The 10,938-nt window shown below is 51.8% G+C and overlaps 1 protein-coding gene across 6 annotated transcripts in view; it reads right to left on the minus strand.

The window, feature by feature from the left end:
- The window catches only part of LOC135245508 (myosin-binding protein C, slow-type-like), a 34,724-nt gene extending 27,415 nt beyond the window's left edge, over positions 1 to 7,309 (minus strand). For 3 of the 6 annotated variants that reach the window (XM_064318588.1, XM_064318587.1, XM_064318586.1), the window contains exon 1: positions 7,221 to 7,309. In XM_064318588.1, the coding sequence (XP_064174658.1) occupies positions 7,221 to 7,242 (22 nt within the window). In that variant the 5' untranslated portion in view covers positions 7,243 to 7,309. The remainder of the gene's footprint in view (positions 1 to 7,220) is intronic. The other 3 variants (XM_064318589.1, XM_064318590.1, XM_064318591.1) reach the window with 3 other exon arrangements.
- Between the last annotated feature and the right edge of the window lie 3,629 nt (positions 7,310 to 10,938).

The following is a 10,938-nucleotide window of genomic DNA, read 5'->3' on the forward strand; positions in this document are numbered from 1 at the left end:
CCCAACCCCCTCTTCCCCCTCCCCCCCCCCCCTCCCCCCGCCCCTGGCCGTTGGCACTGTCCTCTGTGAATTCTACAGGGATGCCAGCGTGCCAGGTGCCAGCCATGGCACGCTCTTTGTTTTCCCCACCCCAAGGGAAAATGCCATACTTTATACTCTTGCTATTCCTGGGCAAAATCGAACCCCCCCCCCCGGTGAGGTTTCTCAGTAAGATGGCTCCCGCGCACTTTACAGGCCCCCCCCTTGTTGTATGAGACACCCCGTCCCGTTCGTGCCGGTACACACTGTAGCGCTCACAGTGCGTTTACAACGCCGCGGATTAGCGACGCGCGTCGTGCGCCGGCGTTGTTTTCTGTCTCGTTTTTTGGATCGACCTCGCCGCTGACCTTGATACGAGACTCCTCTTTTAGGACCGCTCGTTCTGATTGGCCGCGGCCCCCCCCCCCCGAACCTCGCCAAACTAAAACCAAAGCCTGTTTTCGACTCTTCGGAACGAGGAGCCCTGACTTTTTTTTTTTTTTTCTTTTTTTTTTTTTCCACCCCGCACAAATCTCCCGTAAACTCACATAATCAGAGACGAGACGAAAGGTCTTTGCCTTTCATTTTACTTCATTGAAGGAGCAGCTCTAAAAGGGGGGGAGAGTGAAAGCAATAGGCTTTAGACCAAAGCGTTTTTTGCATTACTGCAAATTATCGTGTTAATTGGGTGGTTTAGACCGGCGGTGCACAAACTCGGTCCTGGGGGACCCGTAGTTTTTGGACTGCATTTATGTAGCGCTTTTATCCAAAGCGCTTTACAATTGATGCCTCTCATTCGCCAGAGCAGTTAGGGGTTAGGGGTTAGGTGTCTTGCTCAAGGACACTTCGACACGCCCAGGGGCGGGGATCGAACCGGCAACCCTCCGACTGCCAGACAATCGGTCTTACCTCCTGAGCTATGTCGCCCCAGTTTTTGTTCCAACTGCAATCCCTGAATTTAACTGTTAATTTTTTCTTTTTTTAAATCTCGTCGTGTTCTGGGGGATTATTTGCGCTCTGAAGCCGCATTGTGACGTATTAAAAGCTGTGCCATATTGGAAAGGATTACCTGAAGAGAGGCACGTTTTTTTAACTGATGAAATTAAAGACTGAGGCGAATCAACAGGCTCCTAACTGGTGAAAATCCGGTCGCAGAAACCCACAGTTTGGCAGATGACGAAGGACTTCAAAGAAAAAGCAAACGATAACGAGCCAAACCTGCGCTGTGTTGACAAGTTTAAGGGAAAATAAAATGAAAAAACTTAAACAAATTTAAACGCGTGCTCAATGACTCTAATTGAGCAAGACGCAAGAGATTGGTCGTAACAAAGTCTAGCCTGCACAGGGGTCCCCCAGGGCCGAGTTTGAGAGCCACTGCTTTAGACTAAATAATTGTGACAGTTTAATTAATGACGTTCAAAAGCACTTTGGGAATGACTGACATTAACACAGCAGAAATATCCACATTTTTTACAGAGATATAAGGTATTCTGTTCATAAACAGAATGACACGTCAATCTATGACAGAATGGACTAACTAAATGATAAGGCTTCAGACTCAAATACTTTGGACACAGCTCTCTTTAATCATACCTGTTGGTCCAAGCTTACACCCTGATATTATTCATATCTTCACTTTAGGTTACAGTGTCTAGCCTTTTTTTCGATTTTATATAATTTGCTGGAAAAGTTACAGCTTCATAACAAATGTTTAAAAAAGCACCCTTTGTAAACAGACAAAGGAAAACAAACCCCCAGTATGTGAATTGTCACATTTTGGGATTTTCTAAAACATAACAGTCAGTTTTCTTGAGAGATTTAAAGTATTAAAGGTGCATATTTTCATTGTTTTTATGGGTATATTCAAGCTATTCAATAATAGCACAACCCTTTTTACAATACCACGTGTCAATGGGCATTTTGGGTTGAGCACTTATTTCGTTTCTGTCCTATCAGCGATGAGCGAAAGAGCAGCGATCAGCAGACGCTAACGGTTAGCGACGGGGAACAGCCTATTCTTTGGGCGTGCGCAGGGTGCGATGGAGGTCACATGTGCGCTGGGGACCGGCGTATTGTTTTTCGGCTGGCCCCTGGCGCTGAGAGACGAGCTCATTCAGGTCGTACCCCCCCCCCCCCCCCCAACCGCCCCCCCCCCAACCCCGACTCCCCCCCGCCTCATTAGCTTAATATAGACCCTCCTCGTCCGCGCTCCCGCCGATTTTGGGAACGACCCATCAAAGCCGGGACTGGCCCCCTCGCGCGGGGGGGGGGGGGGAGGCGAAGGGTCGCGGGGGGGGGGTGAAGGGGGGGTGTGCTGGAATCCCGGAGTTGTTAATCCCACGGACGATTTATGGGCCTGGGAGAACAGGACGGACAGATGATCATGTCGCCGCCTCCGCCGGGGAGGGGGGGGGTCAGCGCTGACAGACGGCGACTGTAAATACGCGGAGGTGAAGACGCGGGCCTCCCCCCCCCCCCCTCCATCACCCCCCCACAACCCACCCTGCAATCGACACCCCTGGAGAAAGGCAAGGGTCACGGGGGTTTTGACTGCCGAGTCCTCCGTACCGTGGCCTCTGCTGCTGGGTGCCGATGATGGATCTCCGATAAACATAGACGAAGATGTTTCCCCCCACCCCCCCTAACCCCCATCAAACCTCAGAAGTATTCAACCAATACTGCTCTCCGCTCCGCTCAGCTCCGACACGTGTTTACTGTGGAGGAGTTGACCTTAATTCTGGAAGAATTTTTGTTTCGTATTTTCACGCCGTGAACGACATTTACGAGCTTTGGGGCGGTGTGTGTGTGTGTGTGTGTGTGTGTGTGTGTTTGTGTGTGTGTGTGTGTGTGTGTGTGTGTATGTGTGTGTTTATGTGTGTATGTGTGCGTGCGTGTGTGCGTGTGTGTATATGTACATGCATGCGTGTGTGTGTGTGTGTGTGTGTGTGTGTGTGTGTGTGTACGTGCATGTGTGTGTGTGTGTGTGTGTGTGCGTGTGTGTATGTGTACGTGCATGCATGTTCATGTGTGTGTGTGTGTGTGTGTGGAGGGGCTGCAACTAAAACGACTACAAAATGGAGGCCGTAATATAACACACCATCAATATCTGCAATGTTGCAGAAGCGCGACGGCAATACGGCAACTGCTCCAACGCGACAGGCCCGGCCTTGGGCTGCCCTGCCCGGGAGCGCCCCGAAACTCGAGCACCGGGGGGGGGAACCACGCCGCGAGGCGAAACGAACACCGCCCCGTCAGAGCGAGAGGGCGGTTTAAATCAAGACCGCCGTCGAAAGCCGTCTCGCGACTCGCGGCTCGCGTAGGAAGCGACCTCTTGCCGCTTTTCGGGGTTTCGCCTTCGCCGTCCGCCCCAGACGCGTTTCTATCCGCCACCCGACCCCTCGACCCCCCCAAAAGGGACCGCGCTGGCGTTATTATGTCACTGAGATGTCGCGCTGGTTCAGCTGTTAGCGACCGTATCTGATGTCGCGCGTCGCTTCTTTTTCGGCTACCTTTAGACTCCGGGCACCGTTTCAGCCTTTCCCTCCCCCCCCCCCGATGACCAAATGAGACGCTCTCCTACGGCGCGGGGATTCATTCCCGTCTTCGGCGCCGTCCAATAGAAACGAGCCGTTGGGACAGTCCTCTGTCTTTTGAACGGAGGGGACATTCCCAAGCAATTCGGCTACGGCGCAGTGCGCGCCAAGCTTTGTGAACTGTACTGACCAGCCGCGGCTGAATTCGGAAATATCGAATGTCTTCGATGCCAGACAGAACGCGCTCTGAAAGGTCAAAGGTCAAAGACCCCCCCCCCCCCCCGTTGATGACGTTCTCTAAAACCCAATTACTTTTCTTTGTGAAGCCGGTGTGGCCACAACCTCCCAAGTCACAAGCTGCACGCGCACGCAGGGGTGCACAAGGAAGCAGCAAAAATAGTGTAACATTTGTCTGTGGAAGCGTCCATTGCTGTCACTGAGGAAAAGTCCTTGGCCTTCATGTGGGGATGCTTGTGTGTGCGTGTGTGAGTGGGTGGGTGTGTGTGTGTGTGTGTGTGTGTGTGAGTGTGAGTTTGTGTGTGTGTGTGTGTGTGTGTTTGGGTGGTTGAGTGTGTATGTGTGTGTGCGCGTGTGTGTGTGTGTGTGTGTGTGTGTGCACATATGCAGTCATGAGCACACACACACTCACTCACTCTCTCACTCACTTAAACAGGGTTATTATTGCAGTGTAGAGACAGTCTGTTGTGTATACGCGTATTGGTGCAAATGGATTTGCTTATTTCCGGTTCGGCAATGTTGTATCGCCTTGTTGTCCATCTTAAAAAACTGCCTCCATCAGGACTGTAAAGGAGTGGACGAATAAATAAAAATAAATGTGGCACGGGTTCAGATTGATGTGTATTTTAACCCCGGGGGGAGAAGGGAGGGGTGGTGGCAGCCATAGCCTTGAAGAGGTCCTTAGCAGGATTTCATTTATGTGACCCCCCCTCGCCCCCCCCCCCCCCTTCACAGCCCAACATTATAAATAACACGCGTATGTGTTTTAGCATCATTTTGGCGCCCCCTGGTGGTCTCCGGGGCCCCCCGAGCAGCCGCTTTGGCTCTGAGAGACGTGCGGAGCTGGGGGGCCGAGGGCGCGGCCAGCCCCCCCCCCCCAGACGTGGCCAGCTCGGGCTCGTTTGGGTGAAACAGGAACCGGGGTATCGCGGCCATTTAGAGGCGCGAGTTTTATGGAGGGCCGTCGAAATGTCCACCCCTGATCACATCCCTCAAGTGTCACCCCCCCCTGGCCCGGGGGCGCCCGCTTGCCCAAAATTGGCAGTGGGGGAGCAGGGTGGTTGGCATCTGTCCCTGATTCCTGATGTGGGGGATGTGGGGGTATGGGGGTGGGTGGGGGGGCCTCTCTCCTGGTGTCCCCAGAGTGAGCTGCCTGTTCCAGAATGGAGAGGCGGAGGGTGGGTGGGGGGGGGGAAGGAGCTGAAAGACAATGAACTGTCACTACCCCGTCCTTAACACAGGAGTTGCCGAGCGACACTGGAGCCCCCGGCACGCACGGCGGAAAGAGCACAGGTGCTCATTAGTGGGGGGGGGGGGGGCAGGCGGGGGAAAAGGACAAACGGCACGGGGGGGAGGGGTGTTGCATCATCTGTTAGCGTAGCCTGACACTGCTACCCCGAACCTGTCCTGCTGCCACTGAGCGACTGAGCATCCGAAAACACAGCACTGCACTGCAGCACTGGCAACAGTCTTTAAAAATGCACTCAAAGTGCATAATCACACTGCACTCACAGAGCATAATCACACTGCACTCACAGAGCATAATCACTCACTGAGCTCACAGAGCATAATCACACTGCACTCACAGAGCATAATCACACTGCACTCACAGAGCATAATCACACTGCACTCACAGAGCATAATCACTCACAGAGCATAATCACACTGCACTCACAGAGCATAATCACACTGCACTCACAGAACATAATCACTCACAGAGCATAATCACACTGCACTCACAGAGCATAATCACACTGAGCTCACAGAGCATAATCACTCACAGAGCATAATCACACTGCACTCACAGAGCATAATCACTCACAGAGCATAATCACACTGCACTCACAGAGCATAATCACACTGCACTCACAGAGCATAATCACTCACAGAGCATAATCACACTGCACTCACAGAGCATAATCACTCACAGAGCATAATCACTCACAGAGCATAATCACACTGCACTCACAGAGCATAATCACTCACAGAGCATAATCACACTGCACTCACAGAGCATAATCACTCACAGAGCATAATCACACTGCACTCACAGAGCATAATCACTCACAGAGCATAATCACACTGCACTCACAGAGCATAATCACTCACAGAGCATAATCACACTGCACTCACAAAGCATAATCACTCACAGAGCATCATCACACTGCACTCACAGAGCATAATCACTCACAGAGCATAATCACACTGCATTCACAGACTAATCACTCACAGAGCATAATCACACTGCACTCACAGAGCATAATCACTCACAGAGCATAATCACACTGCACTCACAGAGCATAATCACTCACAGAGCATAATCACACTGCACTCACAGAGCATAATCACTCACAGAGCATAATCACACTGCATTCACAGACTAATCACTCACAGAGCATAATCACACTGCACTCACAAAGCATAATCACTCACAGAGCATAATCACACTGCACTCACAGAGCATAATCACTCACAGAGCATAATCACACTGCATTCACAGACTAATCACTCACAGAGCATAATCACACTGCACTCACAGAGCATAATCACTCACAAAGCATAATCACTCACAGAGCATAATCACACTGCACTCACAGAGCATAATCACTCACAGAGCATAATCACACTGCATTCACAGACTAATCACTCACAGAGCATAATCACAGTGTTCATTAACACTGAACTGACGGAGATTAGTCAGGCTGCTCATTTAACACTGCCCGTCGCCCAAGGGATCAGCAGTATTCATATGTGTACCGTACATATAATCTCCACAGGGGGACGCCATTGCGACAGTACAAGCATGACTGCAGACCGCACATCACGACAGCAACAATGGCATCTTTATACAGAGGCATCTTTATACATACACCTGTTTGGTCCGGCTGAGCCCGCATCATTGGCCAGTAATACATCACTAAGTCCAAAGTCACATTCTGGATTCCAGAGAGGGGACCACAGCAACAAGGCCGAAGCTGCCGCTCGCCAAACCGCGCGACCGCAACCCTCCGGTCAAAAGCCCGGCCAATCCGCTTCCAAATCCCCCCTCAGAATCCCGACCGCGCCCCCGCGCGCCCCGGACCCGGGCGACGACCGCGGCGTTCAGCTGCCCCGGCGAAGAGGGCGGCCCCGCGGGAATCGCTACGGAAACCGAGCGGAAACCCGCCCCCCCCCCCCCCCCAATAAATAAAAGCATGAAATACAAGCGCAATCACGAGATCGGCTGGCTGATTTCACGCGCACGGATATTCTGTCACGGCAGCCGATTCGCGTGCGGCGGGGGGCTTGGATGAGACGACCCGCGCGCGCGAAGCGTTCTGATTTACGAGCGGCCGCAGCTGCCTCTCCTCCTCTCTCCCCCTTTCCCCCCGCTGCTCCTGCTCTTCCGGGACCCCCCTGCACCCCTGAGGCGGAGAGGGCCGAGGTACTCACCTTTCTTTGTGGGCTCCGGCATTTCTGAGCGCTGTCCTCCGGGCTGTGGAGGGAGGGGGCGGTGAGAGAGGGTGGGGGGGGGGGGGTCCGGGCGGGCACGCGGGTTTGTTTGACCGTTTGAAGGGGGGGGGGGAACGCGCGGGTGGGAACGGGAACGGGGCCGGTACTCTGGGGTCGGGGGAGACGCGCCCCTGGTTTTTATAAGAAGGGGCTTGCTCCTCCCCCCTTGCCAAACAATGTGGTCCCACAGCACTCCCACCCAACACACTCTCCACCCCCCCCCCCCCCCCCCAACCCCCCCTTCACACACTTGATATTAATCCACCGAACTGAAGGATTTATTGGGAGGAACGGGGAGGGGCGGCAGTGTCGGGGGACCCTCCTTTTTGAAATGTGGATGGCCGTCACGGGGTGAGGGCTGGGATCATGTGTCCCCTGCTTTTATCCCCCCGGATTAGCTCAGGCGCTTTGGTGACAGCGTCGGGAGCGGCTGTCGCACGGCCGCGGAGGGGAGGCGAGGGGAGGCGTGGGGAGGCGCGGGGAGGCGAGGGAAGGTGTGAGAAGGTGAGGGGAGGCGTGGGGAGCCGTGGGGAGGCGAGGGGAGGTGGGGGAGGCGGGGGAGGCGAGGGAGGTGTGGGGAGCGTGGGGAGCGTGGGGGCGTGGGAGGCGAGGGAAGGGTGAGGAGGTGAGGGGAGGCATGAGGAGCCGTGGGGAGGCGTGGGGAGGCGAGGAAAGGTGTGGGGAGGCATGGGGAGGCGAGGGAAGGTGTGAGGAGGTGAGGGGAGGCATGGGGAGGCGAGGGAAGGCAAGGGAAGGTGTGAGGAGGTGAGGGGAGGCGAGGGAAGGCAAGGGAAGGTGTGAGGAGGTGACGGGAGGTGAGGAGAGGCATTCCCCAGCACCCCGCCTCCGCCGCCGAGCGTCGGCCGTGAAATCGTCACGGCAACCGCTCCCAGACGAACCGCCCCGGCCGTCAAATTGCGATGTCAGCACAGTGTCGCCCCCCGAAGAAGGCCGCGGGGTAAGCGCGGTGCAAATCGGGGGGATCCCGGGACTCTAATCCCAGAAGGCCATAGCGTCCGCTGGTTTTTCGGCGTGTTTCGGCGATTAAGGGCTCAGTTTGACCCGCGGGCACCGCGGGGGGCCGCCGGAGTTTGACATCTCAAGCGTAAACAATGACACGGTTACAACGCCCGGTCCCGCCGAAGGCAACAGATGTCGCGGCCGCAAGATGGCCACAGACAGACTCGTTTTCAACAGCGGCTCTAGCACCAGCCAGGCTCATTTTGGTCCGGGTCCCATTTGTCGTTTCCATCGTGCCAGTTCTGTTTTAACTCTTATAAAAACCTGCCGCTGTCCCTGGGGGGGGGGGGGGGGGGGGGGGGGGCTGGCCTTGATGCAACAGGGCGGCTGAGGGAAGTCACTGACAGGAATCTAGCCCTCAAACATCCACGGAAGTCGCCGTGCTCCATTCTTTCTGTGGTGCTCGCTGTACTGTGGCACGTACCAGGGGGGGGGGGGGGCAGCGCTCCTGTCTTTGACCACGTCGGTCTCGAGTCCCACGTACCACAGGTAACCTCTTTTAAAAAACAGTGTTTAAAAATAATTTGAAATTTTGTCATTTTGAAAAATAATAATGGGGTAATGAACATCGCTGCGCCAGGTGCTTTGAAGTTTCGTCAGAAGCGTCTCTGAGTATCTAAAACATCCCTCGTTGCATGCAAAAGGGGCCTGGGCCAACTGAGAACACACACTAAACCTGAAATTATACTTTTTAAAAACCCAGGAAGTGAACTATCACTTTAAAATAGTTTTTTATTTTTATATATATATTTTTTTGTTGTAAAACTACCATGACCCCTTGCTGGAAAACAGAATATTTTTCGAGAAAGAGCTGCAGTAAGGAGACGGTGATGTCCACTTAGCGACATCCATATTTAGCGGCACTGGGTCTGAATCTTTGCTCGCGCACAAAGATGCATCGGTAATCCATCCAAGATCCTTTCTGCGCGTATGCACCCCGGTTACACCTGCGCTGGACAGTGTTCCCTGGGTAATGGTTTTTCGTTGGGACAAACGCAGACACAGCAAGCCTGCCGAGGCACGTTATCACACACATTCTCCGGGGGGGCTGGGGAGAATGGAGCACGTGGCCTTTCCTGGTAGCTGACCCCCAGGGCTGTGACAGCCCCATATATAACTCAGCTCTGGCTGCAGGAATAAAGGGAAAGGCTCAGGACTGATCATGTGGGCCTGTCACAACGCCACGCAAGACCATTGAGGAGTGTTTGCGCTGCTCAAGGGCTTGCATCACACAGCCGTTTTAGCCATGAGGTCACCGGCATGAAATAGACGAGGAACCCCTCTGAAGTTCTGCGGCACCCCCTGCTGGTAGACAGTGAGAGTAATACAGGGGGTTGTCGGTTTTATTTTTATGGTAATTTATTGATGGGTACTGTATTTACGGGGCTTTGTCATGTTGTTGAAGTGATTTAGCAACGGCAGCCGTCTCCGTTCGCATGAATAAATCCTGTTCGAATTCTCAAGCAGAGGGAATGTTGAGTGAACACAAACACTGACAGGTTCTACTCAGTACTCTCAGGAAGCGCTCGCAGATATGACCTCTGACCTTTTTAAAACGTGACCAAAGAATGACTGAAATTTCTTACTAGGTTTCGAGGGACAATTTGTATTCAGGGGATTGAAATTTTAGACAAGTTTAGAAATCATATTGAATCATATTTACATGTGAAGCCTGTGTGTCATTGGTCATCTACTTTGACCCTTTCATTTAATTACACTTTACACTTTGACACAGATAAATTTGATTTTAAATTATTTATTGATTGCACTCATATAATAATGTCTCTGATAAATATTTGCAAGTGTGTGGTCGTGTGTAATAATGTATCATTGGCTATAAAAAAATATATAACATTTTTTAATATCAGTTTTAAAAAATGATTTGATGAATGTCTCTGCTATACATTTGAGTAATATGTGCATATGACATTAGGCTACAGTAACTGACAGGTTAGCATAGAATATCTCATTAATCTTGTGATTAGGATAGAAAAGGGAAAGGATCCTTATCTCTACACTGAATTAGAGCACCTGTAATCTCAAAAGAATCTTTTCCCTGAACCGAGCGTGGAAACATCTCTGCTTTCACATACACATACCTCCTGGGCCATTCTGCAATCTTTAAATTACACAGAGGCTACGCGAAATAAATACACGCAGCTGGTGTTGTGAAGTGTGTCAGTAACACCAGAGGCAGCTAGGACTTTTGATTAGCTTTACCTAATGGAAAATAGCTAAGTAAAGTGTCTATTTCAGACACATATTTTTGCTTATATTACCGCAATTGGCATCGTTTGGGGATAACGTAAACAAGGTATAATAAATCATACATTCAGGTCTTCAGCCTGACAGCTTCACCACAAAATGTTCAGTGAGCAGTAATATGGAATAAAAATAGCAATTGATTTGCTTTTCAAAGCAGGTGCTGGACAAATAACAAGGTTGCATGCAGATAAAGTCATCTCTAAGAGGTCGTGCTGGATATCAAGCTTCATTATCAACTAATTTAAACGACCTGTATTTAAAAACCCCAAGAAAATGAAGGAAAACCCGAAGATATTTTGGGAGCAAGAAATGTGGGACTTTTTTTGAAAAATACGAGCTCGACGAAAATACGAATATTACAAGTTTGAAAACA

The sequence above is a fragment of the Anguilla rostrata genome, chromosome 19 (genome assembly GCF_018555375.3).
Source record: "Anguilla rostrata isolate EN2019 chromosome 19, ASM1855537v3, whole genome shotgun sequence".
In the NCBI taxonomy this organism is placed as follows: Eukaryota; Metazoa; Chordata; class Actinopteri; order Anguilliformes; family Anguillidae; genus Anguilla; species Anguilla rostrata.